The 24,750-nt window shown below is 47.0% G+C and overlaps 1 protein-coding gene across 7 annotated transcripts in view; it reads right to left on the bottom strand.

Annotated features, from left to right (window-relative positions):
* Positions 1-532: 532 nt before the first annotated feature.
* The window catches only part of LOC133510614 (pre-B-cell leukemia transcription factor 1), a 128,972-nt gene continuing 104,754 nt past the window's right edge, over positions 533-24,750 (bottom strand). For 6 of the 7 annotated variants that reach the window (XM_061838710.1, XM_061838711.1, XM_061838712.1 and 3 more), the window contains 7 exons: positions 17,819-18,063; positions 13,111-13,301; positions 12,532-12,667; positions 11,311-11,470; positions 10,461-10,573; positions 7,837-7,926; positions 533-1,320 (listed from right to left, as the gene is read on the bottom strand). In XM_061838710.1, coding sequence (XP_061694694.1) covers positions 1,228-1,320; positions 7,837-7,926; positions 10,461-10,573; positions 11,311-11,470; positions 12,532-12,667; positions 13,111-13,301; positions 17,819-18,063 — 1,028 coding nt within the window. In that variant the 3' untranslated portion in view covers positions 533-1,227. The remainder of the gene's footprint in view (positions 1,321-7,836; positions 7,927-10,460; positions 10,574-11,310; positions 11,471-12,531; positions 12,668-13,110; positions 13,302-17,818; positions 18,064-24,750) is intronic. The other variant, XM_061838709.1, reaches the window with a different exon arrangement.

The raw sequence follows: 24,750 nt of genomic DNA, 5'->3' as shown, positions 1-24,750 counted from the left end.
CTCTTCCGGTAGGGATCCCAAAGGGTTCCCAGGCCAGCTGAGAGACGTAGTCTCTCCAGAGTGTCCTGGGTCGTCCCCGGGGTCTCTCTCCGGCGGGACGTGCCCGGAACACCTCGCCAGGGAGGCGTCCGGGAGGCATCCGGATCAGTTACCCCAGCCACCTCATCTGGCTCCTCGACACTGAGCCCCTCCCTGATGACCGAGCCTCTCACCCCAACTCTAAGGAGAGCCCGGACACCCTGCGGAGGAAACTCATTCGGGCCGCTTGTATCCGGGATCTTGTTCTTTTGGTCACGACCCACAGCTCGTGCCCATAGGTGAGGGTAGGAACGTGGATCAACTGGTCCGTGTAGATGTATATCCACCCATTTTCTTTGCCACTCATCCTCACGAGGGTCGCGGGGAGTGCTGGAGCCTATCCCAGCTGCCAACGGGCAGGAGGCGGGGAATGTGGCCAGTCTACGGAGCGGCGAGAGCGACCCAAAGCCCCCGCGTCGGACGCGACGACGAATCATGTCAAGCTCGGCCGACGTGATGACAAGTATTTCTTTATTGTTTTTACGGATAACATACTTCACAGGGTTACCTTAGAGGCGGACATGTCCCGACACAAACTGGGTTCAAAGACGCCGGAGACACAGGTGGAGGTGGGTTTGGGGGAGGGAGGACATAGTCGGATCAAGCACACATTGTAAACAACTGAGCAATATTAGTCTAAAATGGCGTACCATAGAATAGAATAAGTGAGAGACAACGAAATGTAGAATAAGTAAGAAGATGTGCCTCTCGCTCGCAAAGACAACTTTTTACAAAACAAATTCCGGTCACGGACGTTTTTCTCCTTTCGTCTTTTGAGTGGCTGAGAGGTAGAACGCCGACTGAAAGCGACCAACGCCGGGGGTTTATTTACTTTGGGCGTCGGCCGCGTCGGAAGCGGGAAAAGGGGTCGAATCGTAAGCGAAGCTCAGCCCTCCCAAGAGGAAAGGACAGAATCGAACGTGCGAACGCTGTACAAACCTCTCCGCTGATTTCTTTCCAATTTTCACTGTTTGTATCCCAAATGTCCAAGCAGAGGAAACGCTATTGTTTGTTTTTTTTTTTTTTCTCGTTTGTTTTTTTTTTCGGCTTTCCCACGGACGGAACGTCACGGCGGACTCCTTTGTTTTGAATACTGTGAAGGTCAGTTCTGCTTTTTTGTACAGGTGACGGGCGGCGCGCCGGAAAGATTCAGTTGGAGGTGTCCGAATGAACGCTTCCGGGTCCTTCCGTGGGTGATGTCACCGATGAAGGGGTCGGAGCATCTTGCCAGCCGCCGTTTGTCTGCAAACAAGACGCACGACAGCTTTTGACATGGTGGCCGAGAGCGAAACGAGGACCGTGCGTATCGCGACGATCACCAGATCACGCTACCAAAAAAAAAATAATTAAAAAAAAAAAAAAAAAAAATCGATCCCGAGACGCCGCGAGCAACGTTTTGACGACGTCACCGCAATCGGAGCGGTCATTTTGCTTGGGGAGTGGAAATATTTCTGATAAAGTAAGATAATGGAAAAGGGGAGTTAAAAAAAATTGTGACAATAGAATGAGTTAGAAAAATCTAATTTTGTAAAGTATCCATATCCAAAATGCAACTCATAAAAACAAGAAATCTAACAATTAAAAATTGCAATATATTCTGCACAAACCCTAACCCTTTCATAAAATATACTACAATACTATGTAATAGTATATCACATATGCTTGTTCATATAAGTAATACATATTTAGAACACTTTAAATGTATAATAAAAAAGTAATAATAAAAAATAATAATAATAATACTGAAAAAAATTAAGATAACAAAATATCCATCCATCCATTTTCTTCACCGCTTATCCTCACGAGGGTCACGGCGAGTGCTGGAGCCTATCCCAGCTGCCAGAACATGCAAACTCCACACAGGCGGGTCCGGGATTGAACCCGGGACCTCAGAACTGTGAGCTTTACCAGCTGAGACAACGTGCCGCCCATAACACTGACGTCTAAATTAAAAATTGCAATATTCTCTGCACAAACCCCAACTGTTTCATACTATAAACTACTATAGTACACAATATGATATCATATATGCTTGTTTATGTAACTAATACATATTTAGAATGCTTTATATGTGTAATAAAAAAGTAATAATAAAAAATCTAATAATATAGGAAAAATCATACATAAATATATAATACAATACAAATATAAATATATAATAATAATATGTAAATATAACAAAAATAACCCTAACCAAAAAATACAATATACAAATATTTGAACAAAAGCGCACAATTCAAAAGGATATATGATGAAAATATATTAATTGATAGAATACATGAAATCAAACATCCCCAGATAAAAAAAAAAAAAAAAACATCAAAAGGAAAAATTGTATCTCCCCCAACAACAGACACACGCACACAAACGCAAAGATGACCCTTTTGAAAGAGCTCCATTAAAAATAGCAGCGTCCCAATCGTCCCCTGAACGTCATATGAGAATAACCCAAAAAATACGCACGCACATTCATACGCGTCAGAATAAAAGAACACCACATAACAATAACAATAAAAAAAAAAAAAAAATCTCTTTCAATGTCGTCTCCAAGGTCGGTCGAGGACCATTAGCGACATCCATTGCGATTTCGACTATTAAAGGGAAAATGGCAACGCGCTTTTTCAGCCGCCGCTTATTTCGCAAAGCCTGTTATTTAGCGTAAAGGCCGCCCGTCATGTCATTCAAAAGCGGGCGGCGAGGGGGAGAAAGAAGACGGGGGTGGGGGGGGGTGGGGGGCGGCGGACGGACGGAGGGGGGACAAAACATTTCTTGGCTCTCCGGGAGAAGCGGCGACGCCCACCGGCAATTTGCGGGGGAAAACGATTGTTGTTCAACGATGGAGGAGGAGGAGCACGACGACCAAAACTACAGTACAACGGCGTCGGCGTATGAATTTAGAACGTTCGTCCTCACTCTGCAGCGCTTCATAAAATTATACAAAGAAAAATCATCGGCCCGTGAATAGGATGGAATGTTGCAAAGATGTTGTACTGCTGAAATTGGGAGGAACAAAATGAGTGGAAAATGATTTTTCTCAGAGCTCAGAGTACAATATAGTATTGCAAAAAAACATTGTTGTCCAAATTTCTTATTTCAAAATTAAAATGCTGTAAATGATGAAGAATATATTTAGCATAAAAAAAGAGCATAGTTATTTTTTATTTTTTTTTTTACAAAACAGGATTGGAATTAAATACAATTAAATCATACATTTGGGTCGCATTTCTGACAATACTCAGCTTTTTTTTTTTCATTTTGTTAAAAAATATTTTAATACATTTTGTTTTACTCAAATTAAGGGAATTAATCCACAAATAGTAGTTGTTTAAAAAAAAATAATTTCAAAATTGTCATGTAAGATGACATAATACAATTTGAATGAAGTACACGCAAGACGAGACTGAAAATAAATAAAATAAAATAAAATAAAACACCGTTAATATTTACAATTCACGAACCCGGAGTTGAAGGTTATTTCAACTTTACACGTTGGTATTATTTTCTGGGGACGTGTTCTCGTGTTAAAAGAAATAAAATACGGCGGCTGCCGGTTTTGTTTTGGCTCACGTGGCGTAACATGAAATGAGCAAGGACACGATATGTCATCTCCAACTAACATCCTAGTTTAGATTTTAAAACTACCTCCAGGCACTTTCAAAAAAGCTTGCATACGTATCCTTGACGTCGAATCGGGACAAATTACAAGCTTTGTTCCGCGACTCTGCAAAAAAAACAAACTGTGTAGCTTTTGATCCGTATTCCAATACGTTTGTTTATGGGCAAAGCCGGCGCTAGTTAGCTTCGTTTTTGCATATTTCCACCCAAAGACGTCGGCTTTTATTGCTATGATTGGTAAATAATTGCAGCGGGGGTGGGGCGAGACTCGGGGGTGCGGGACGCCCCGTCGAGCCTGTTGCACGTCGCAAGCGCGCGTGTTCTTATTATAGCGCGCGCGCGAGAGGGCTGTTGCGGCCTTGTCAGTGCGGCTGTTGGTGCAGATGAATGATCGGGCCAATGTGCTCGGACTGTTCGCCCAAAGCTTCGCTCCCTCCGTCCCCGCCACTGTCGTATTGATTCTGTTCAGCTCTGCGCCGCCTGTCGCTGTGGATATACATGTTAACGCGCCGCCTCCGGTGCCGCCGCCGCGCCACACCAGACCGCGCCGTGCCTCGCCCCGGCCCAGTTCAGCCCGGCCCGGAAGAAAAAAATTACTGTCCTTAGTTAAGACCTAGAAAAGTCGGAGCACTGCCTTCCAAGGACGAGCTAAGTATTTACGTCCATCCATTTTCTTCACCGCTTATCCTCACGAGGGTCGCCGGGAGTGCCGGAGCCTATCCCAGCTGTTAACGGGCAGGAGGCGGGGTAGACCCTGAACTGGTCGCCGGCCAATCGCAGGGCACATGGAGACAAACAGTCGCACTCGCAATCACAGCGACGGGGCAATTTAGAGCGTCCAATTAATGTTTCGTGTTTTGGGGATGTGGGAGGAAACCGGAGTGCCCGCCCGGAGGAAACCCACGCAGGCACGGGGAGAACATGCAAACTCCACACAGGCGGGTCCGGGATTGAACCCGGGACCTCGGAACTGTGAGGCCAACGCTTTTACTAGCTGATGCACCGTGCTGCCTCTAAGTATTTACTGTGAAAAAAAACAAGTATTTGAACACTCTGCTATATTGAAAGTTCTCTCACTTAGAAATCGTGGAGGGGTCTGACATTTTCATCGTCGGCGCACGTCCACTGTGAGCGAGATCATCTAGAAAGAAAAATCTAGAAATCCCTATGTATGATTTTTTTTAATGATATATTTGTGTGATACAGCTGCAAATAAGTATTTGAACGCCCATCTATCAGCTAGAATTCTGACCCTCAAAGATCTGTTAGTCCGCCTTGAAAAGTCCACCTCCACTCCATGCAGTATCCTGAATCAGATGGACCTGTGTGAGGTCGTTAGCTGCATAAAGACACTTGTTCAACCCGTACGATCGGGAAGACTCGAACTTGTAACATGGCTAAGATCAAAGTGCTGTCCAAACACACCAGAGACAAATTTATATAACTCCACACGGCTGGAGAGGGTTGCAGAGAAATTGCCAAGACGGCTTGGTGACAAAAGGTCCGCTGTTGGAGCAATCATGAGAAAATGGAAGAAGATAAACATGACGGTCGATCTCAAATCGGAGTGGAGCCCCGTGCAAGATATCACCTCGTGGTGGTCTCAGTGATCCTTGGAAAGGTGAGGAATCAGCCCAGGACTACACGACAGGACTTGGTCAATGACCTGAAAAGAGCTGGGAACCACCGTTTCCAAGGTGACCCTTGATAATACACTAAGACGTCACGGTTTGAAATCGCGCGTGGCCCGGAAGGTTCCCCTGCTTAAACCAGCACATGTCGAGGCCCGTCTCAGGTTTGCCAATGACCATTTGGATGATACGGAGGAAAGTCTTGTGGTCAGAAGAGACCAAAATGGAACTTTTTGGTCCCAATTCCACTAACCGTGTTCGGAGAAGACGAATGATGAGTTCCGTCCCAAGAACACCATCCCTACTGTGAAGCATGGGGGTGCATCTGATTCAGGATAAGACATGGAGCGGAGGTGGACTTTTAAAAGTGGACTAACAGGTCTTTGAGGGTCAGAATTCTAGCTGATAGACAGGTGTTTAAATCCTTATTTGCAGCTATATCACACGAATAAATCATTAAAAAGAATCATACATTGTGATTTATGGATTTTTGTTTTTAGATTATCTTTCTCACAATGGACAGGCAAATACGATGAAAATTTCAGACCCCTCCATGACTTCTAAATAGGAGAGCTTGCAACATAGCAAGGTGTTCAAATACTTATTTTCTTCACTGTATTTAAAGGAGACATATTATGGAAAATGGACTTTTTAATTGTTTGTACGCAAATTGCGGGTCTCTGGGGTGGCTGGCCACCAATCAAGTGTGAAAATGAAACGGCAACCCAGTAAATCTTTTGTTAATGGGCTCTTTCTGTCTCGGAGTAAAAACAAATTGCCCGATTGTGACAAGCTAAGTTCGCAAGATTGAGAGGGCTTGCTTTGTCACAACGCCCGAGTTCTGCGGCGGTCCGTTTGTCATGGCAACACACGAGCTGTACTCTGCATTTGCATGACACAGACCGACCCCCCCCCCCCCCCCCCACACACACACACACACCCCAAAAACAAGTGATTTGAAATTTGAGCGTGACGAGTGGATATTAAGTGTGCTATAATTCTTTTCCCTTTGTGCATTTTGACTAAAGAATGACATTTTGAGAGACATTTTAGCGAAGAGTCTTGGGAACTGTTTTCTTTTGAATTCAAAATGTGTCTTCTTTAAAGACCCAGTCGAGTCGTTTTTGTGATTTGTTTCTAAAGGTATTAAATATGTTTGAAGATAAGTCATGAAAACATGTAACCAAGACTGAAAGGAATTTCGCTCGGAATCGTTGAGAGTCGCATTAAACTCTTTTTCACCTTTTCAGACGTCTGCATTTCGGGGTGGGGGAGAGGGCGCCTAAGACAGAGCCCAGGGACCCACGTGGGAGTCGCCACTCCGCTATTTTATGTATACTTTTGCAAAGGAAATACCATTCGGTACATACATACACCGCAGCTGTGTAAAAGCCGCAAGTGCCCACATTGAAACACGAGATATATGTACACAGATTTAATCTAATGCTAGCGCCGCCACTCTAACGCAAACGCTAGCACCGCGCTAACACTAGCGCCACACTAACAGGGCCAGTTAAAAAACAAAAAAACATACCGGTAAAAATCACAGAGACACGGCAGTAACACACTAGCGCAGCGCTAACAGGGCCGGACCGGTAAAAGTCACTTCGTCGGCACGTATATTCCACCGGTCTCACTCTTGACTTTTCCGCTCGAGTGCCGCATTGCGGCCGTTAGAAAAAAAATCCAGAAATTAGGCACATCCCCGCAAAAACCGCAGGGTTGAAAGCGTGTGAAAAAAGTCACGTCTTATAGGCCGGAAATCACGGTAATCTGTTTTTTTTTTTTTTTTTTTTTTTTTTTACGATAGCAAACTAATAGGGCAGCAGGCTCGCTAGGACAGCATCGGCGTCGTACCATAAGTGGCGCCGCCTCGCTCGGTATGCGTTTAACAGCCACACATCATGGAACTGACAATATGGCACGCTTAAACTGCCAGAGCAGCATGGGTTACATATTTAATAATACAACCACCACACTATTACTAAATAATGAAGATTAGCACTACTGTTTAATGAAATCCTCGCTTTACACTAAAGGCTGCAAAGTTTTGTGGAAATTCTACCCAGCAGTAGTTGCATCATTTTTTTGTCATAAACAGAAAACCTCGCCGCGGATAATTAGCAACTGTAAAGCCTCTAGACGTGAGGACTGGGGCGGCGGTGGTGGTGGTGGTGGTGGTGGTGGTGGTGGTGGGGGGGGGGGGGGTTTGAACTCGGGTTGACAAGGCAGAAGTGTGTTGTTGTGCTCGGATGACACCTGTGTCCTTGTTCCCGTCCACTGCAGGTGCCGCGCTAACGCTAATGTCCCCCGACAGACTCGGAGCGTGTCCAGCGAATTCAGGCCGCTAGCTGCCTCATTGCCTGCCACCCAGGGCACGGCCGGAGCGGAAGGGGGGGGGAGTGGCTGGCGGTGCAAGCGTCGGGGCGGGCATTGGCGGTGGGTGGCACAGGAGACGAACCGAGCGCGGTGGCAGCACGCGCACGCCATCTTTCCATGCCGGCGTACTTACGTTGATGCCCTGTGGACTGTACATCTGGCTGGCGGCGAGGCTGTCACTGTATCCGCCGGTCTGGCTGATAACATGGCGAAGGGTATCCACCTGGAACAATGGAAGAGGGTGGCGGGGGGTGGGGGGCACGGGGGACAGGGACACGGAATAAAAGTCCAGGTCGGACAAAAGGTGCCCGATAACAAAGAGCGGCGCGCGGCGGGAAAGGTCAGCGCGATAGCGAAAGGCGAGCGTAAACAGGACACAATCGCTGCGTTGGATGCTTGTACAAGCTTGATAACATGCAAAAGGACAACATATGATGATGAGGCGCATTAGGAAGACAATATTTGTACTTTTGCATGCATCCGTCTTTGTCGGCGATAACCGAGCGGGCCTTGTTGCGCGTATTCGTCCCCCATCGAGCCAAGAACAGTAATTTCTCGTGCATTGTCCGTGGCGTAGAAATGTTGCGTTTCGGTACCCTCGTAAAGTGAGAATGTTCTGCATTTGACTTTGCGTCTCTTAAAAATCATATCAATCATTGATTTTCTTGAGTCTCGATCAACTCTGACATGCCAGCGAGTTTGGCTGCAATCACTGCGATGAATCGGCTGGCTGATGTACTCTACATTATTGAGGAAACTTTTCGGGCCATTTTCCACGTTCGCCGGGATTTACTTTGCGGGTCTTGGGAGCAGTCAGCCGGGTTCCGCTTGAAAAAGCGCACCTGCCATTCGGGTTCCGCTGCAAATGACTCCACTCAAGGCTCCTTTAGCCAAACTTTCTTTTTCCCACCTTCCTTTTGTGGAGCTGCACCGAGCGGGCCCGACACAGTCGTAAAAATAATACATTAGGAGGAACGGGAGGTTGGATGGTGAGGGGGCCAACCCCGAAGACTGCTTGACTCCCACTAAGAGTTGTCACATTTGCATATTCATGTCGACCTCGGGTGTTTCTAGAGCTGATGTGAATAGAAAAGGGTGCTGAGCGAGGGGGTGTAGGACGGGTTGCGGAATGCTGCCAAAAGCACTGAAACCAAAAGGAGAGAAACACCGCGGGCGGTGTTTCCTCAGTTCCCGGTGAAGAATTGTAACACTCCCGACCGCTGCACCGGACATCTGCGTCCGTCGGGGCAAGGTCGCGGGGGGCGCGCGACACCCGGCGGCTACGCTACGGCTACGCACGTCTGGGGTGCTGACGAGCGTTGCGCCACTTCCAAAACTGTCCGCCGTCGTCTGCTCAACGACGCCTTGACAATGGCCGCCGTGCTAACGGAGAGCTGGAGGCAGAGCGCGACCTCCGCGTCGAGCGGAGGTCGAGCCATTGTGTTCGTCTCCAGTTCAACTTTGGCTCAACGCTTTGACCTCCGCCAAGGAGGAAAGAGATTTCCACGGAAGGGTGAGGCACGGGCTGATAAAGAACCCCCAAACTTTTAGCGCAGTTTTAGAGGGGAGCGCACATTTGCCTTTTCAACTTTTAAAAAAGCAGGAGGAGCGTTGCGTGTACATAAATTCCTCCCTCTGACGTTTCTTTGGTAACTGTGACTTCTGCTACTTGCTAAAGGAATTCCTTCCGGGATCAGTGAAGATTTCAACCTCGGCGGGCCACCTATGGGCATCGAACAGGGCGCTGTTCGAGCCAGCCCCGCGACTGCTTCTCAAGTTTTGTAATTTACACCTGACCAGCGACTGGATACAGAAACAATAAAGTATATACTGTAATTTCCAGCCTACAAGCCGCAACTGACTTTTAACGGCACTGTTAGCGCTGCGCTACAGTTAGCGGTGTGCTAGCGTGTTGCTGGCGTGTCTCAGTGATATTTACCAGTAAGTTTTATTTTAACTGGCCCTGTTAGCACTAGCGCGGTGCTAGCATTAGCATTAAACTCTTTCTGTGTACCGTCTTTCATTGTAAATATCTTGTTTTTCAATGTGGATTTCAATGTGGGCACTTGCGGCATATGTCGGACCAAATAGTGTTTCCTTGTAAATGTACTCAGTGAGGCTTGAAACCAGGAACGCTCTGTAGGCCGGCAATTACGGTACCTTAACAGCAGGACACAAATACCAATTAAGTGGGCAAAGTCAGCAAAGACCCGATTACATGTCTCCACAAAAAATTATTCTGAGCAAGTATTCTGCAGTGTGGGGTGTGTTAGCAAAATTTCCTCTCTGATCCGCTCAGAAACAGGTCAGTGACGACGATGATAAATGTTAAACCTTGACTATTTACGGTTGCAAATGCAATTCTGCGAGAGCAATGTAGCGCGAACCGATAGCCAATTAGCAAGCACCTTGTTGTCCGCCATAAATAGAGGACCAAGTGGCTGTGCTGTGTGTTTGTGTAACAACAACAACAACCGTTATCCTAGCTTCTATTTTGTTTTGAAAAGACCACTCTTTCTTCTTCTGTGTTTTCCATCAGTCTGGATGTCATATTTTATGCCATACTATAAAAACATGAAGCACGCAGTCAATTTTTGGGAGGTTTTTGCCCTGTTTTTGAGTTTCATGCTCAGGGTGTATCGACTATACAGTATGAATGAAGACGTACGGTATATTTCATCCCAATCAGTTCCGTTTACCCGACTTGAGGCACATTCTGGTTCTACGTGCCGTCTTGGAGACGGGAGAGGCGCCTACCTGGGATTGTATGTTGGCCCCAACCTGCCCCCCTTGGTACGAGTCCCCATTGAGGGACTGCACGCTCATGAACAAGTCTCCGGAGTTTGACATGTTAAAGGAGCCGGCAGAACCTGCGAGCACGACAGAAGCAGAGGAGGAAAGAAGGGAAAGAAAAAGGGACAGAGAAAGGAGTTTAAAAAGATCATGCAGAAGCAAAAGTGCGTCAGGCGGGTTAGTTTACGGGCGCGGACGCGACGGGTCCACATCAAAACATCTCTCTCGAGCGTAACTCAAGAGACGGAAGACAGGCAACGGTCTGAGAAGCGCTCGAGTCCGGTTAAAACCAGCCTCATGGATTCTATCACTGTTTGTCGTCCACGCTGCGACTATTTCATTAAGGAAGCAATAATTGATCTGCAGGAAGACCCAAAGAACGGCGTTGGGCCTTTAATGGAGCTCAGCTCCACAGATGTAAAGAGAGCGGGGCGTAACTTGATTTCAACACCCGGTCCTAATCCAATACTGCAGCGAAAGTCTCCTAATGACAAAAGACTCGGCTCGCCCTCTGAGCGGCTTAATGGCATGCACGAGGGTCAACCGGACAAGAGGCAGGAAAAATGAAGATCAAAAGGGTCAATAATGGACAGAGAGAGAGAGAGAGAGAGAGAGCGAGAGAAGAAAACGAGTGTCAGATGGCAGGCTAAAAAAAGAAAGGCCATCCAGTACCGACTGGGGTTAGTTTGACAAGAGTCCAAATAAAACCAAGAGCCAGAGGGAAACCGTCGGACTTTAAGAGCTTAAGCAAACATCTGCGCCGGTCGGAGTGAAAGCAAAACAAGTCCTCCCAACGGCCACGGCGCTCGCTCACCTGCTGAATTGGGAGTGGAGGGCGAGTTGGCCTGGCTGCCGTGCGCCGACACACTGGTGGCGTTCACCGCCGTCCTCGCCGCGTACATGTTGGCCTCCTCCTGGAACTTGCCGATGTTTTTCTTGTAGCGGATTCTCTTGTTTCCAAACCAGTTGGAGACCTTTTTTTTTTTTTTTTTCGGGAGCACAGACGAGATACAGTGGTCGGCTTAAGGAACAGAATCTGCTTCAGCGTTCGTCCGCGGCGGAAAGATCGCTGTATGAACAGAAACGCTGACTTCGTCGCCGAGCCACAAATCACTTCATTTTTCCTCCAGTTGAAAGATTTTATATATATAAATTTTTTTTTTTCCAAATGACCGTCACTTGCTCGGTTGTTTTCGAGAACTTTTCATTGTAACTGACGATAATACACGAGTAGATGCAAGTTTTTAACACAACATCCCAATCTGGTGTGGCCATTTTGGGCGAAAATAACCATAATGCGATAATAGAAATCACATACTTTGATATAAGGCAGGAGAGCCGTGGAATTGAAGGGCGTGTGTGTGCGAAAAGTAAGTACATTCATAAACAAACTATATATTTTCTTATATTATAAGAATTGGCTTTCTGGAAAGTATGTAGTTTACTGATTTTTACCTTATAAATTGGACAAGTGAAGTAAATACCGTAATTTCCGGCCTATAATCCGCGACTTTTTTCACACGCGTTCAACCCCCCGACTTATGCGGCTAATTTGTGCATTTTTTTCTAACGGCCGCAAGGGGGGCACTCGAGTGGAAAAGTTAAGAGAGACCCCGGTGGAATACATGTGCCGAGGAAGTGAATTTTACCGATATATATATATTTTTTTTAACCCGGCCTTGTTAGCGCTGCGCTAGCCTGTTGCTGCTGTGCTACTGCCGTGTCTCGGTGATTTTTACCAATGTTTTTTTTAACTGGCCCTGTTAGCGCCGCGCTAGCGTTAGCACCACGCAACCACATTGCTTCTGTGTTACTGCCGAGTCTCAGTGATTTAGTTATGTTTTTTTTTTTTAACCAGCCCTGTTAGTGCTGTCCTACCGTGTTGCTACTGTGTAGCTGCCGAGGCGGTTTTGTTTTTTACCGGTATGTTTTCTAATTCATGAAGATGCACGTGAAGAGCACATAAACGAGAGTTTTGCACTCGGGTGCACAAACGGGGCAAATGCAAAATGATTTCTTTGTTGCCGGGGGTCACCTGCGAAACTGTGATGCTGCATTTCTTGGCCAGTTCTTCTTTGGCCTCTTCACTCGGGTAAGGGTTGCTCAGATGGGAGTAAAAGTACTCGTTTAGAATCTCCGTCGCCTGTTTGTTGAAGTTCCTCCTCTTTCGCCTAAAGCAGGGAGGAACAAATAGTAGCAGCAATAAGTGAAGTGAAGTAGCCTAATCGGTTTAACAACAAAGCCACGCTTAAGATACGAAAGGATTGACCGATGATATTAAAAAGGGTTAGGGATGAGAGAAAAGCTGTTGCCGCGGCAACGGCAGAGATGCTATTCTCCCCCTCGAAGCAGTTATGTAATACAAATAAATGTAATGTCATTTTGGGATCATAAAAAGAAATATAAAAACATAAAGATGTTATCTTAATGACATATAATGACACAAATATCGATATAAAATGTACTGCAATGACAGTCTGAGGTTTAAATGTCCAATAATGGGTTAAATTCGATTAGTCAAGCGCCACACTAAAAATGATAAACACGCTATCAATTTTCTGGCAGATATCATTTTTTTTGGGAGACGAAAGGAGGTCTCGCGGCGCGGGCAGACCTGGCGTCGAGGAAGCGCGAGCGCAGGATCATGACGGCCTCGCAGGTGCTCTGCTTGAGTTGCATCTGGATGGAGCTGAACTTGCGGTGGATGATGCTGACCATGCGCTCGATCTCTTTGGGCGAGATGGGCCGCGTCCGGGACTGCTCCCGCAGCAGGTTCATCACGTGGGTGGTGAACTCGTTGCACGCCTGCAAATCACAAGACCGCCGCGACTGAACGTTGACATTTTTTGCGGGGCGGCAGTTCCGGCCCTACATGAAGCGCCACTAACTGTGACTGTTTGTTTTTTTTGTGGACCAAGGCTGACCTTTTAGAGGCTGCGTGGTGCCACAGGGCGACCGGGACTGCAAGAAAATACGGGGTGGGGGGGGGGGGGGGGGGGGGGGTCAATGAGGCCACTGATCACCTGACTTTATTTATTGCAATAGAAACAAAACAACAACACAAAAATGGGAATTTCAAGACTACTTTTTTCCACACTGACCAAAGGGCATGGATGCCAGGCTCGTAAAGTTCAGTAGGCTGCAATTTTAACGCTTTTTTTTATTTTTTACAGCTTGTTTAACTTGTTTTTCCATCAGAGAATTGCTGACCCCTCACACCCTCTTTTAAAAGTTCTAAAAGGTGAAAATCTGCCAGCTCAGGTGAGTTGGAGGGATGGGTTGTAGTTTTTTTTTTTTTTTAGCCAAAGGAGCTGCTGACATCAAGAGGTCCATCAAAACAGGCACTTGGTCTTCGGCTTTGGACCCGGACACGCACTTTCTGACTGTTCTGTTGCCTACTGCAACTTCCCCATACACGTTTTGGATCCTTTGGAAATTTTTTTTAGGGGTGGTTCCCTTTCCAAAGCAAGGAATTCAATTCTCTGCGAATGAAAGTGACCCAACATTGACATCACTCAAGCAATTATTTAAACAACGGACTGTTAACATTTCAGAGAAAATACAGATTATTAGTACAGTAATTTCCGGTCTATAAGACGCGACGTTTTTTTTCCACATGCTTCCGACCCTGCGGCTTATGCGGTGATGCGGTTAATTTGTGGATTTTTTGTAACGGCCGCAAGGGGGCACTTGAGCGGAAAAGGGAAGAGTGAGACCGGTGGAATATATGTGCAGAGGAAGTGACTTTTACCGGTATGCTTTTTTTTTTTTTTTTTTTTTTTTTTTTTTTAAATCGGCTGCGCTAGCGTGTTGCTGCTGTGTTACCGCAGTGTCTCCGTCATTTTTGCTGGTATGTTTTTTTGAACTGGCCCTGTTAGCACCGTGTAGCGTTGCACTAGCGTTAGCGTCACGCTAGCGTGTTGCTGCTGTGTTACTGCCATGCCTCAATGATTGAGGTATGTTATTTTTTTAACTGGCCCTGTTAGTGCTGTGCTACCGTGGCTGTTTTTTTTTTTATACCAGCCATGTTCGTACTAATGTGTTGTTGCTTTGTTAAGCTAAGCTAAGGTATTAAAACTTTGAAAACTGTGTACCGTCTTATATCTCGTGTTTCAATGTGGGTTTCAACTTGAGCACTTGCAGCTTTTACACAGATGCGGCTTATGTATGTACCAAATGGTATTTCCATTACAAATGTACTGGGTGACGCTTATAACCAGGTGCGCTCTGTAAGCCGGAAATTACGGTAAATAAATTTGGCCCTGTACTTTTTGACTGCCCCTCGTACAATGAAGAACAAAGAGCTGTAGTAGAAATAGCAGAAGCTAGGCTAACTGTTAGGTTACCTGCTAGCTACATTGCAGCTGTGAACTCTTACGTCCCGATTGCCTGCTGTCCCCTTTTCGTGTCACATCTGCGCAATGATGAGGCAGAACTTTTATGATATGCGATTGTCGAAAATTTTTAAAACTGTCAATTGTTGACACGGGTTTTTTTTTTTTCCCGGAAAAACGACACCTAACGCACAGGATCATTACTCATGATAACAAGTTATTGATAAAATGCATGTGTTATTTAGCAAATTGTTAGAATATACTCACAATGTTTTAAAAGGGACTATTATCCAACATCGTGTGGCACAATACAGTTTTTACATCATCCTGAACACGGCAAAGAATGTAGAACAAACCCGATATTCAATCAGCCGACGCAAGGTGTGTCGCACGGCGGAAAGCAAAGGTGGCGCTGGGAGTGGTACAGTGACGGTGCTCGCGAATACACACACAAAAAAAATGACGTCTTTGTGACAAGGAAGGGAAATGTAAAACGACAGCAGGCTTTCAGCGGCGTGCGCGTTCAAGAGGTTTAAAAGTGCGTCTCTCCGTTCTCCGTGGCGCTCGTTCCCTCCCCGTCTGAATCAGTCACCGCGCGAGACTGCAAGGTGTCTGCTGCTTGTCAACACCGGGGTTACGTCAGTCAAAGTCACGCACCGAGCAGCCGTTTTGCTCGCCGTGCGCGTGCCCGACACAGCTCGGTCATACGTGTGCGCGGCGGAGCTAGCTAGCTTGCTGACACGCACGAAAAAAAAAAAAAAAAAAAAAAAGACTCAGGTGTATATTGGCTTTGACAGTCAGCGATGACTCGCCGTCCTCCGGAGAAGACGACAAAGCTGCGACGAGACGTTTGAGATTTTGGAGGAGAGCGGTTGCTGCGACTGATGGAACGGCCGCCCGCCGTCCAGGCATCGCTGTATTTATTCGTCCCTGAAAAGGTTGGCTTGTCACAAGCTGGCCGAAATCGGGGTACACGTGTACGGACAGTTTGGCCAAATTTGGGCATTTTACGCTCCTTACGATGGAGGTCGCCAATGGGCCGATTATCGGACATCTCCGGAAGATTATCTTTACTCATTATCGTGTGGTTAACTTTGATTTTTTTTTTTTCCCCTGCTTGGTCAAGCTGGGCAACCGTAAAAAAAAAATTAAAAAATTTAATTCTCATATAGTGTTATTTCTACACAGAAGGGAAAATTGATTTGTTACACATGAACATTTGGTAACGAGGTTTGTCACGGAACAACAAATGTTGTGTGGAGGTTTTTTGTTTTGTTTCGTTTTGTTTATAACGCATCTCATGACTCCTTCCCCACAGTGAAAATTTTGCCACAAGTGTAGTCAGCAGACACCCAAACAGTTACTTCTAACATGCAAAAGTGTATGGAATGTCTCATTTCTAATGCAAATTATCTTACCTAGACGAAAATATATGTTCAACTGTTCCATGCAATGCATATGCTGTTTGATGTTTTTACTAAAAAATGTAAGTGTTTATGACATCAAGTCCGCGAACTTTAACCTACTTTCTCTTACTTGTAAAACGACTCATTTCGCGGGCAGACCTTTGACGTCACAAATTCTGGGATGGGATGTTTTCCTGTCCCATGTGCAGAAGAAAAACACCCCCAAAGCATGATGCTACCACACCCACGATTCACAGTAGGGATGGTGTTCTTGGGATGGAGCTCATCGTTCGTCTTCCTCCAAACACGGCTACATTGCGATTTCTGGATTTTCATTTTTGGATCATCTCTGTCACTGCGGACATGCACCTACGAAGAAAATTTCAGCCCCCTCCATGATTTCTAAGTGGGAGAACCTGCAATATAGCAGGGTGTTCAAAAACTTATTTCCTTCACTGTACGTCACGCCCCTGATCGCCTTTCTCCGCCACGTTTTCGTCCTTTTCCGGCCGATGCTGCAATGTGCGGCCATTTGCTGCAAATAATCGGAAACTAAAAATGTTTCCTGCATCACGGATTTAAGATTCGTATTCATCATAAAAAGTGCATAATATTAGCAAAAAGGTGCGTTCCGTTGCCTTTAATCTTTGTACTACACAAAAATTGGTTTGCAGGAGGAGATTTGCGTTTTTCGGTGGCGGTACGGTGTGCTTTGTTGGTCGTCTCGAGTACGCCACACAGGAAGTAAGAACAAAGAAAACGAATCTTTTAATTCGCGACGTGCAGCCGAGGCTTCGGCAAAGCCAGCATTTGTAATAGAGCTCTCGTTATGATGATGTCATTAGATGGCGCAGGTGTACCCAACGTTATGGAAATTGATCTTATCTTGGCCTTTTGAAAAGGTCAGCCTGCCGACTCTCTGCTAGAAGAGAGGTCAGGGGTGGCTGACCCGTGACCCCGGCCTCGACACACATTCACAATCGAGCGTGGCGGCTGATTCGACGGAATCAAATCGCAGCCGCGCCGCAACGGTTCAATTTTCCCTTCAGTGTTTATGTGAACGATGAGTACGGAAATAATGACAAAAGACCTTTGATGGTCACCTTTGCAGCCGTTGGGATGAACCCATTAAATTTGCGCACAACCGCTCATAATCTACCGATAAAATGCTAATGTTTGCAATTTCGGGCCGCTCCTTTGACTGGGTTATTTTGTGGGAAATTTTCCATCAGTTGTTATTTAAAAAAAACCGACAAGGGCTTCAGGGACAACTTTTAATAAGTGGGTTAAATGAAATTGGCATAATTACTTTTTGGCACGCCAATCCCTGTGGTACCTTTTATCATAATGTACATAGAGAACATTTTGTTGTCCAACGTCAGACGTATTGATACACTTTCTCTCCCTGACGCTTTTCATGTCTGGCCAGAAGAAGCGTTCCAGCTGGACTTGTACCAAAATGAATTAAAGCTAATGAAACACTAAAATGATTCAGCTGATGCGATGATTTTATTTAGCCGCAGAAGTCTCCGGGCGAGCCAACCGAGCGCACGGCGTAATTTGCGGCGCTCGCCCCTCCTACCTGTTCGTACTTCTCCAGCTCCGTGTGGTAAATCTGTCGGATCTGCGTCAGCTTGGCCCGGTAGTCGGAGTGCTCCGCCGAGTTGTCGGCGCCGATGCCCCCGGTGGCCGCCGCCGCCGCCGCCGCGGCCGCCGACCCGCCGCCTTTCTCGGGCCCGGCGACGCCCTCGGCCAGCAGCATGTTGTCCAGACGCATCAGCTGAGGGTCGGGAGGCTCCTCCTCCTGGGCGCCGCGAATACTGAGAACTGGGGGAGAACGCAGCGAGACACGGTAGCGTCAAAACACTGACGTCAACGTGACAAATTGTCACTCCGAGTAAAGCGAGAAAAAGGGAACGTTTTACGGCGACTTGGGGAGCGTCTTAACCGTCTTCGGTGTCAGCCCGGCAAAGCGTCCTCCGTAAAATATGGCCGTCATTTTAATGGATCAAGTCTGAGCCATAAAACGCCGCAGCCTCAGACAGGCCGGCAGCTCGGCAAGATCATAAAATGATAATTTCATTGATTCTGACGATCATTTCATGTTTAAAAAAAAAAAAAAAAACACGAAAAAAATTAATAATAAAAATGAACAAAGTCATGCACCACGGTTCATTTTTCATCGCGCTCCTTATGCTCGGGCTATGTTTAGTTTCTGGCTGACGGCTTTATTGGCTCGTCGGCGGGGTATTTAAAAGGAACAACACCAATCAAACGTGTTATGTTCTTATATTAATGCAAAGGCACGCGGCTCAATTTAAAAATACATATTTTAAAGAGGGCTGAAGATCTTGATGGCTGAATAATAAAAACAACAAACGATCTAAATTGATGATGCTAAACGAGGGATTATGGGCTCAGTTTTTGAAAAGACTGCATGCGTCCAAGACGCGCCACGTTGTCATCGCGACTCAGCCGCAGTCTGACGTCTGCTCGCGCTCTCGCCGAGGTGCGAGCGCATTTGAACCCGTCGCCACACGCCCGCGGCGGCCCTCCGCCAACACTCGGCAGGCGTGACGGCGAGGCCCGAGAACAAACATCGCGAAGGATCGCGAGCACATTGCGTCTGCTAACATTTGCAAGTTTACTCAATGACCGTGCGACCACGTTCGCTGGATGCGTCATTTTGGGAAATACTGTAGTTGTAGTTTGCAAGGGTGGACAACTATAGTAACTGCATTGCATCACAATTAAAATGTGAGCATTTTGCCACACTAATATCTATACATTTTCTTAGCCCGCTGATCCTCACAAGGGTCGCGGGGAGTGCTGGAGTCTATGGCAGCTGTCAACGTGCAGGAGGCGGGGTACACCCTGAACTGGTCGCCAGCCAATCGCAGGACACAATGAGACAAACAGTCGCACTCACAATCACACCTAGGGGCAATTTGGAGTGTCCAATTAATGTTGCATGTTGCAAGAGGGGATGTGGGAGGAAACCGGAGTGCCCGGAGGGAACCCACGCAGGCACGGGGAGAACACGCAAACTCCACACAGGCGGGGTCTGGCATTGAACGCGGGACCTCAGAACTGTGAGGCCAACGCTTTTACCAGTTGAGCCACCGTGCCGCCTTCACTAATAACCAAAATATTAGAGACGCCACAATTATACACAGTCAACTTTCCAAGCAGAATGGCCTTTATACCAATATGGATCAGCAGCAAGATGTAAATATTCATAAAAGCAGTCTGGAAATGTGCATCGGGCTGGATTTTCACATCAAAATTCGTACATTTTTCATGTAAATGAGAAGAATATGAAAATCAATTCAAGAAAGCCAGTGTGGCAGGTAAAAAACTAAAAATAAAACAGTTTCTCAGCTTCCTTTGAAAATGTACATGAGATTCATCGGAGAGTCTAAATACTTGATAGGTGTGAATGTGATCACGATTTCAATCAGCATGTTTGGCACACATTTCTTGGATCGGGGTTAAAATCCCAGCTCAGTCCTGAGCGGAGGTTTCATGTTCTTCCAGTGTTTGCGTGGGATTTTCTCTCTGGGCACTGCGACTTCCTCAAGCTTCCCAAAACACGCGAGGTGTAAATCGGCGATAAGTGTAAAATTAAATGTGCATTCCTACATGTTAACCTGAACTGTGGGTGGGATTGACACGCGGCTAATCAAGGGTGTATTTCGCCGCTGCGTTTGCCAAACGTCTGTGGTCCAGAGAATGGATGGATGGGCGGAAGTTACAGCGTAAGCAGTCTTGCCACAATCATGAAAAGGACTTACAGGACATCCGCTGACTTTAAGAATGAGAGAAAAGAACCTTTATCAACTGCTTTTGGATGTCGCGGGCCTTTGTGAAGGCGGCTCGTCTGCTCGGGAAGTCCTGTTTTTGTGCATTGTTGTGGCCGCCGTCGACTCGTCAGAGAGAGACATTGTCCTGCCTCTTCCCGCCAGCAGAAGGCTCCCTCAGAAAAGGAGCGGCGAGAAGGGAAACGGCGACCAGGTGCAGCCCCGCGTCGCATCAGCTCGTCTTCAAGGACAAAGACGAAGCCCGCGCCGCTCGTCTCCTTTCATCCCGCCGACCGTGATCGGAACCGCCGCGTCCTGAAGACGGCGGCGAGGGTAAATCGCATTGTTCTGCCGCCTTGCCGGCTCTTTTGTAATGGCGGCCCGAGTCGCCCTGTGACCTTTGTGGCGAGCGGGGGGTCCAGATGGAGAGCTCGGCCGCCCCCTTTTCTCCTTCTGGCCTGTTTTTTTTTTTTTTTTTTTTTTTTGCCTTCCTTCTCTTTTTCTCCTCAAGCGATATCATCATCCATTCGCATCAGCTCCAACACGTGAGCAAGCTCGACTCGAGAGGCAAATGTCAATGGCCATCAGACGGCTGGAAAAGGTCAGGAGTTCACACGGGGGGAGGCGCACGCGAGCGCGAGCGTGTGTGTGTGTGTTGGCAGACATTTTTCCATGTGAATCACACCAGCGGCAGGAAATGCTCGCCAATTGGATGCTGACAAAATAGCGGCACATCCCGACCGGAGGGGGGGGGGATCTAATGAGCCCGAGAGTGATTTATTAATTCCCTGCCTTCCGACTCCCAGAGTGCACGGCTAAAAGCATGAAATGGATTAAATAAATACAATTAATAAGGGGTATCAAACAATCCGCCGCGCCGCGCAATAATTACCCCCGGCCACGGCCATCAGCTTTATTTATTCCCGTTGGCTAATAGCGACAGAATCGATAAGGCCTTAATGCCAGTCAGAGTGCGCCTCGTGAACTGCGCGACCGCCGAGCGTACATTAACATAATCACCTGACACAAGCACAAGTGGCCCTATTACAATACATCACATGCGCGCACGCTTGCGTAATAACGCTGAGAGCCTTTTATTGTGCCGCTCCATACTGCCTTTATTTCCTAGGCCGTCTCCGATTAGTATCTATAAAGGGAAGATGGCCATCATCTCATCTTGATCATTACCGACAGACTTAATTGAAGAATGAGAGGACACGTTCCCCTCTTTCTACCCCCCCTCCCCCTCCATCGTCTCCTCTCAGCCCCTTCCCTCCGGTCCATCCGCCCTCCTCCTTTTATAAGCATCCCCAAAACGCACACCCCCCCCCCCCCCAAAAAAAATGCAACATATTCAACAAATTCAAGTGTCATCGACAATCCTCCAGCCGTGTGCGGGGATAATGAATGGAATTCTAAGAATAAGCCTTTTTGTTTTGCTTATTGACAAAACTAATTTCTGCTGCTTTCGTCTCTTAAGAGCTGGCTGGCATCCACCGCCGCGCTGCCTGCCTGCTGTGTGCAGACAACGGGAGCGTAAATAAACAGGCCGATTAAGCCACCCACACGGGGAAGCATCGAGGTACACACACACACACACACACACATTGAGCGCTCCGGTACGAGGCGAAACACTGATTGGCCGGCAACCCTCCGTGCGGCCGCCTCCACGAGCGCCTTTAAATAAAACCCCGTTTCATTAACGCCGTCACAATTTGGAAGACGTACGGCCAAAGAAGGCGGCGGCCACGACGGAGCCTCCCCCGGTCCGACCGGCCACAGGCGGCCCCAACGCTGGGCCGGATCCATTTCCCATCAACGGGGTAACGCGATATGCCGCGCATCCCCCGCCGTGCCCTCGTCCCGCTCGCGTGACCCCCGGCGGAGGCGCCGGCGGCGGCTGTGGCTTTCTATTGATTGTGTGGGCACACGTCATCTAGGGTTTCGGCAGTTCATAAATCAGGGCCGCTCCTGACACACAGCCGCTCCGCGAGCGGGCCTGTCACGGAGCAGTCAGCGGGAGTGAAAGCGACAGCCACATGATAATGTAACATCACCACCATTCATCCCTGCCACGCGGCATTCTGAGACAAAACAACAACCGAGGAACCTGGAGAAGGGAAGGAAGGGAGGAGTGATGGGGGGGGGGGGGGCGCAGCGTGTGATTTACAGCAGACATGACAAGTATCACTAATACAAGTCCTCGTCGCCGTGGCTCCACCGGGGAGTTCAGCATCCGCTCATCTGCATTTGATACAAGCACCCGTCATCCCTCAAAGTGACCCACGCCGGGGACCGAAGTACACGCGGACGAGACGGGCTTTTTTTGTCCTCACGGCCGCGCTCGGACGTTTGCGCCTTGTTATTGTCTGCACCGAACAAACTCAAAGGACGCCATTTTCTTAGAATTGGACGCACACGCACGAGCTAACAAGAGCCAATACGAAAATTTCCCCTGAAGTGATATTAAGGCCGCAATATGTTTATTAGGACATGTTTGCAAGTGTATCTAATGAAATAGTCAAAATGGCAGCGGAACATCTCGCCCAATGACAACCTGGCAGTGGTCAAGATGACCAAAATGGAGTTATGTTTACATATTTTTGTCATGGAACCAAGCCCAATAACTAACAAAGTGGACAGCGAGTGAATATTTGTTGGGCAAAATACAAAAAAAAAAGCAAAATGGTGAAATGCGTCTAATAATTTGCTCCATATCAATAATATTTTAAATAATGAATCGTATGTACATTTCATTTTTAAAGCCTAACATTTTTAAAGGTGTCTTTCCGGCAATTGCTTGAAATATAATAATGAGGACAATGATGAACTCATTCATGGGCAGGGTGGCAATTTTTTGCCTTATTGAGATAAAAGTCTCCTCACAGGCCACAATCAAGGAAATAACACTTCTTTTTCGTTTATGGTTAAGTTATATGATAACTTTACTCCTTTATAATCTCGTCCCAAAAATGGGACGCTGCCCGCGAGAGGGTACTTGGGTTTTCTTAGTACATCGTCCCAGGAATCAGAAAAAGATCAAACACTTAAATATTTTAATATACTGAAGGATATAATGCGGGAAAATCATGATGTCCCAAAAATGGGACGCTGCCCACTAATGGGTTAATACAATTTGATATAATGTCATGATTACGAATGTTTTATCGTCATAATTTCAGCAATTAAATGTAATTGAACTTCACATTTCTTACAACATTTTTTTATCAGTATGAAGTCAACATGGAGCAGGAGGAAAAAATAAATTAGAGCATAAAAAAAAATGGAATATTTGCATGTCAACAGAGGCCACTCGATTCTGCTTTATCAAAACAGAATTTGGGGATTTTTGCAAAATGACCTTTTCTGTGTGTATGGAAGATGCAAAATATCATGCAAACTGGAGGCCAGACATATTGAACCTACAAATATGCAGTTAAAGTATAGCTTCTAATAATAATAAAAAAAATTCAAGTCATTTGAAATTAGATTTATCAAAACAAACGTCTGGAAATTAATTTAGCCGGGGGATGTTTTACATTTGCCAATGTATTGTTGCCTGAAAGACACATTTGTGTTGAGCTTCACAATACTTTGTCATCATAAGAAGCGGGCTTTGTCCCCCCCCCCCCCCCCCCACCCACACTGACCCATATACCGGAGGTAAAGAACAGCGCAGAGAAGCACGAAGAAGAAATGAATACGTGGCACATTACGTCCAATTTGCCATTTATGTGTTTCGGCTGACTTTAATTGGAGCTTTAATAAAGAGTCGCGACCAAAGCGGCCGTCAGTCGCCCGCAGTAAAAACCGGCGGCGTGAAAACGAGCCCGCGACGCCCCTGAAAATGGAGCGCGGCGGAGGCTGCATGTAGATTTGTGGGATGTGTCAATGGACCCGTGGGAGCGTCTGGTGGTCCAAAAATGTTCCCTCCATCACCAGGTAATGGAAAAGTGTACAGGCGCCGTACACAAGGGCACAGTCATAAAGTCGCTCTAAAACAGCTTGATGTTTTATCAGCCATCTTGAGTATCACGTGAAGAAAGGCGGCGTTGTATCTGACACTGGGCGCAAAAAGCGGGGAGGGTGGCGGGGGGGGGGGTGCGTTGGCTTATACCAAGGACGAGGAAAAACAGCAAAGAAATGCTTTAGGGACAAGGAGGGGTGAGGGGGTGGGGGGGGCGGGGGCGAGGAGATGGGGATGGCGCAGGCGAGGAAGGCGAGAGAGCGGCGGAGGGAGAATGAAAGGCGAAAAATAGAAATGGAATAGGAAAGCGAGGTGTCAATTAAAAAAATGAACCCCAGTGCATTTGGGAGGTGACAGCTGGTGGGAGACGAGCTGACAGGCGTCACATTAGGCGGATTTGGTGGCCGCTCCCCTCATCCCCTCCTCTTTTTTTTTTTTATCCCCCCCCCCCTCCCACCCCTTCCATTCGCCTCCTTCTCGCCGATGATGGGTACTTTCTCATGCGTCTGCGAGCCAGGATAGAACTCTGCTTGGTGTTTTTCAGAACAAGTTCCCCCTGCAGCTACTCCTAATAACGGTAATTATCGTCATCATCCCGGGCCTAAGCAGGCCAGTTTGAAGCCCGAGGGCCTGGCCTGATAATGAGGAAGCCAGTGCCAGAGGAGAAGACCATTCAGATCGCTGCCTTGCCACCATAGCACTAAACTCCAATTTACCCCCCCCCCCCCCAAAAAAAAAAAAAAAAAA

This window comes from Syngnathoides biaculeatus, chromosome 13, assembly GCF_019802595.1.
Source record: "Syngnathoides biaculeatus isolate LvHL_M chromosome 13, ASM1980259v1, whole genome shotgun sequence".
Classification (NCBI taxonomy): domain Eukaryota; kingdom Metazoa; phylum Chordata; class Actinopteri; order Syngnathiformes; family Syngnathidae; genus Syngnathoides; species Syngnathoides biaculeatus.
The sequence above is the reverse complement of the archived record's forward strand: the minus strand, read 5'-3'. Positions and strand labels throughout refer to the sequence as shown.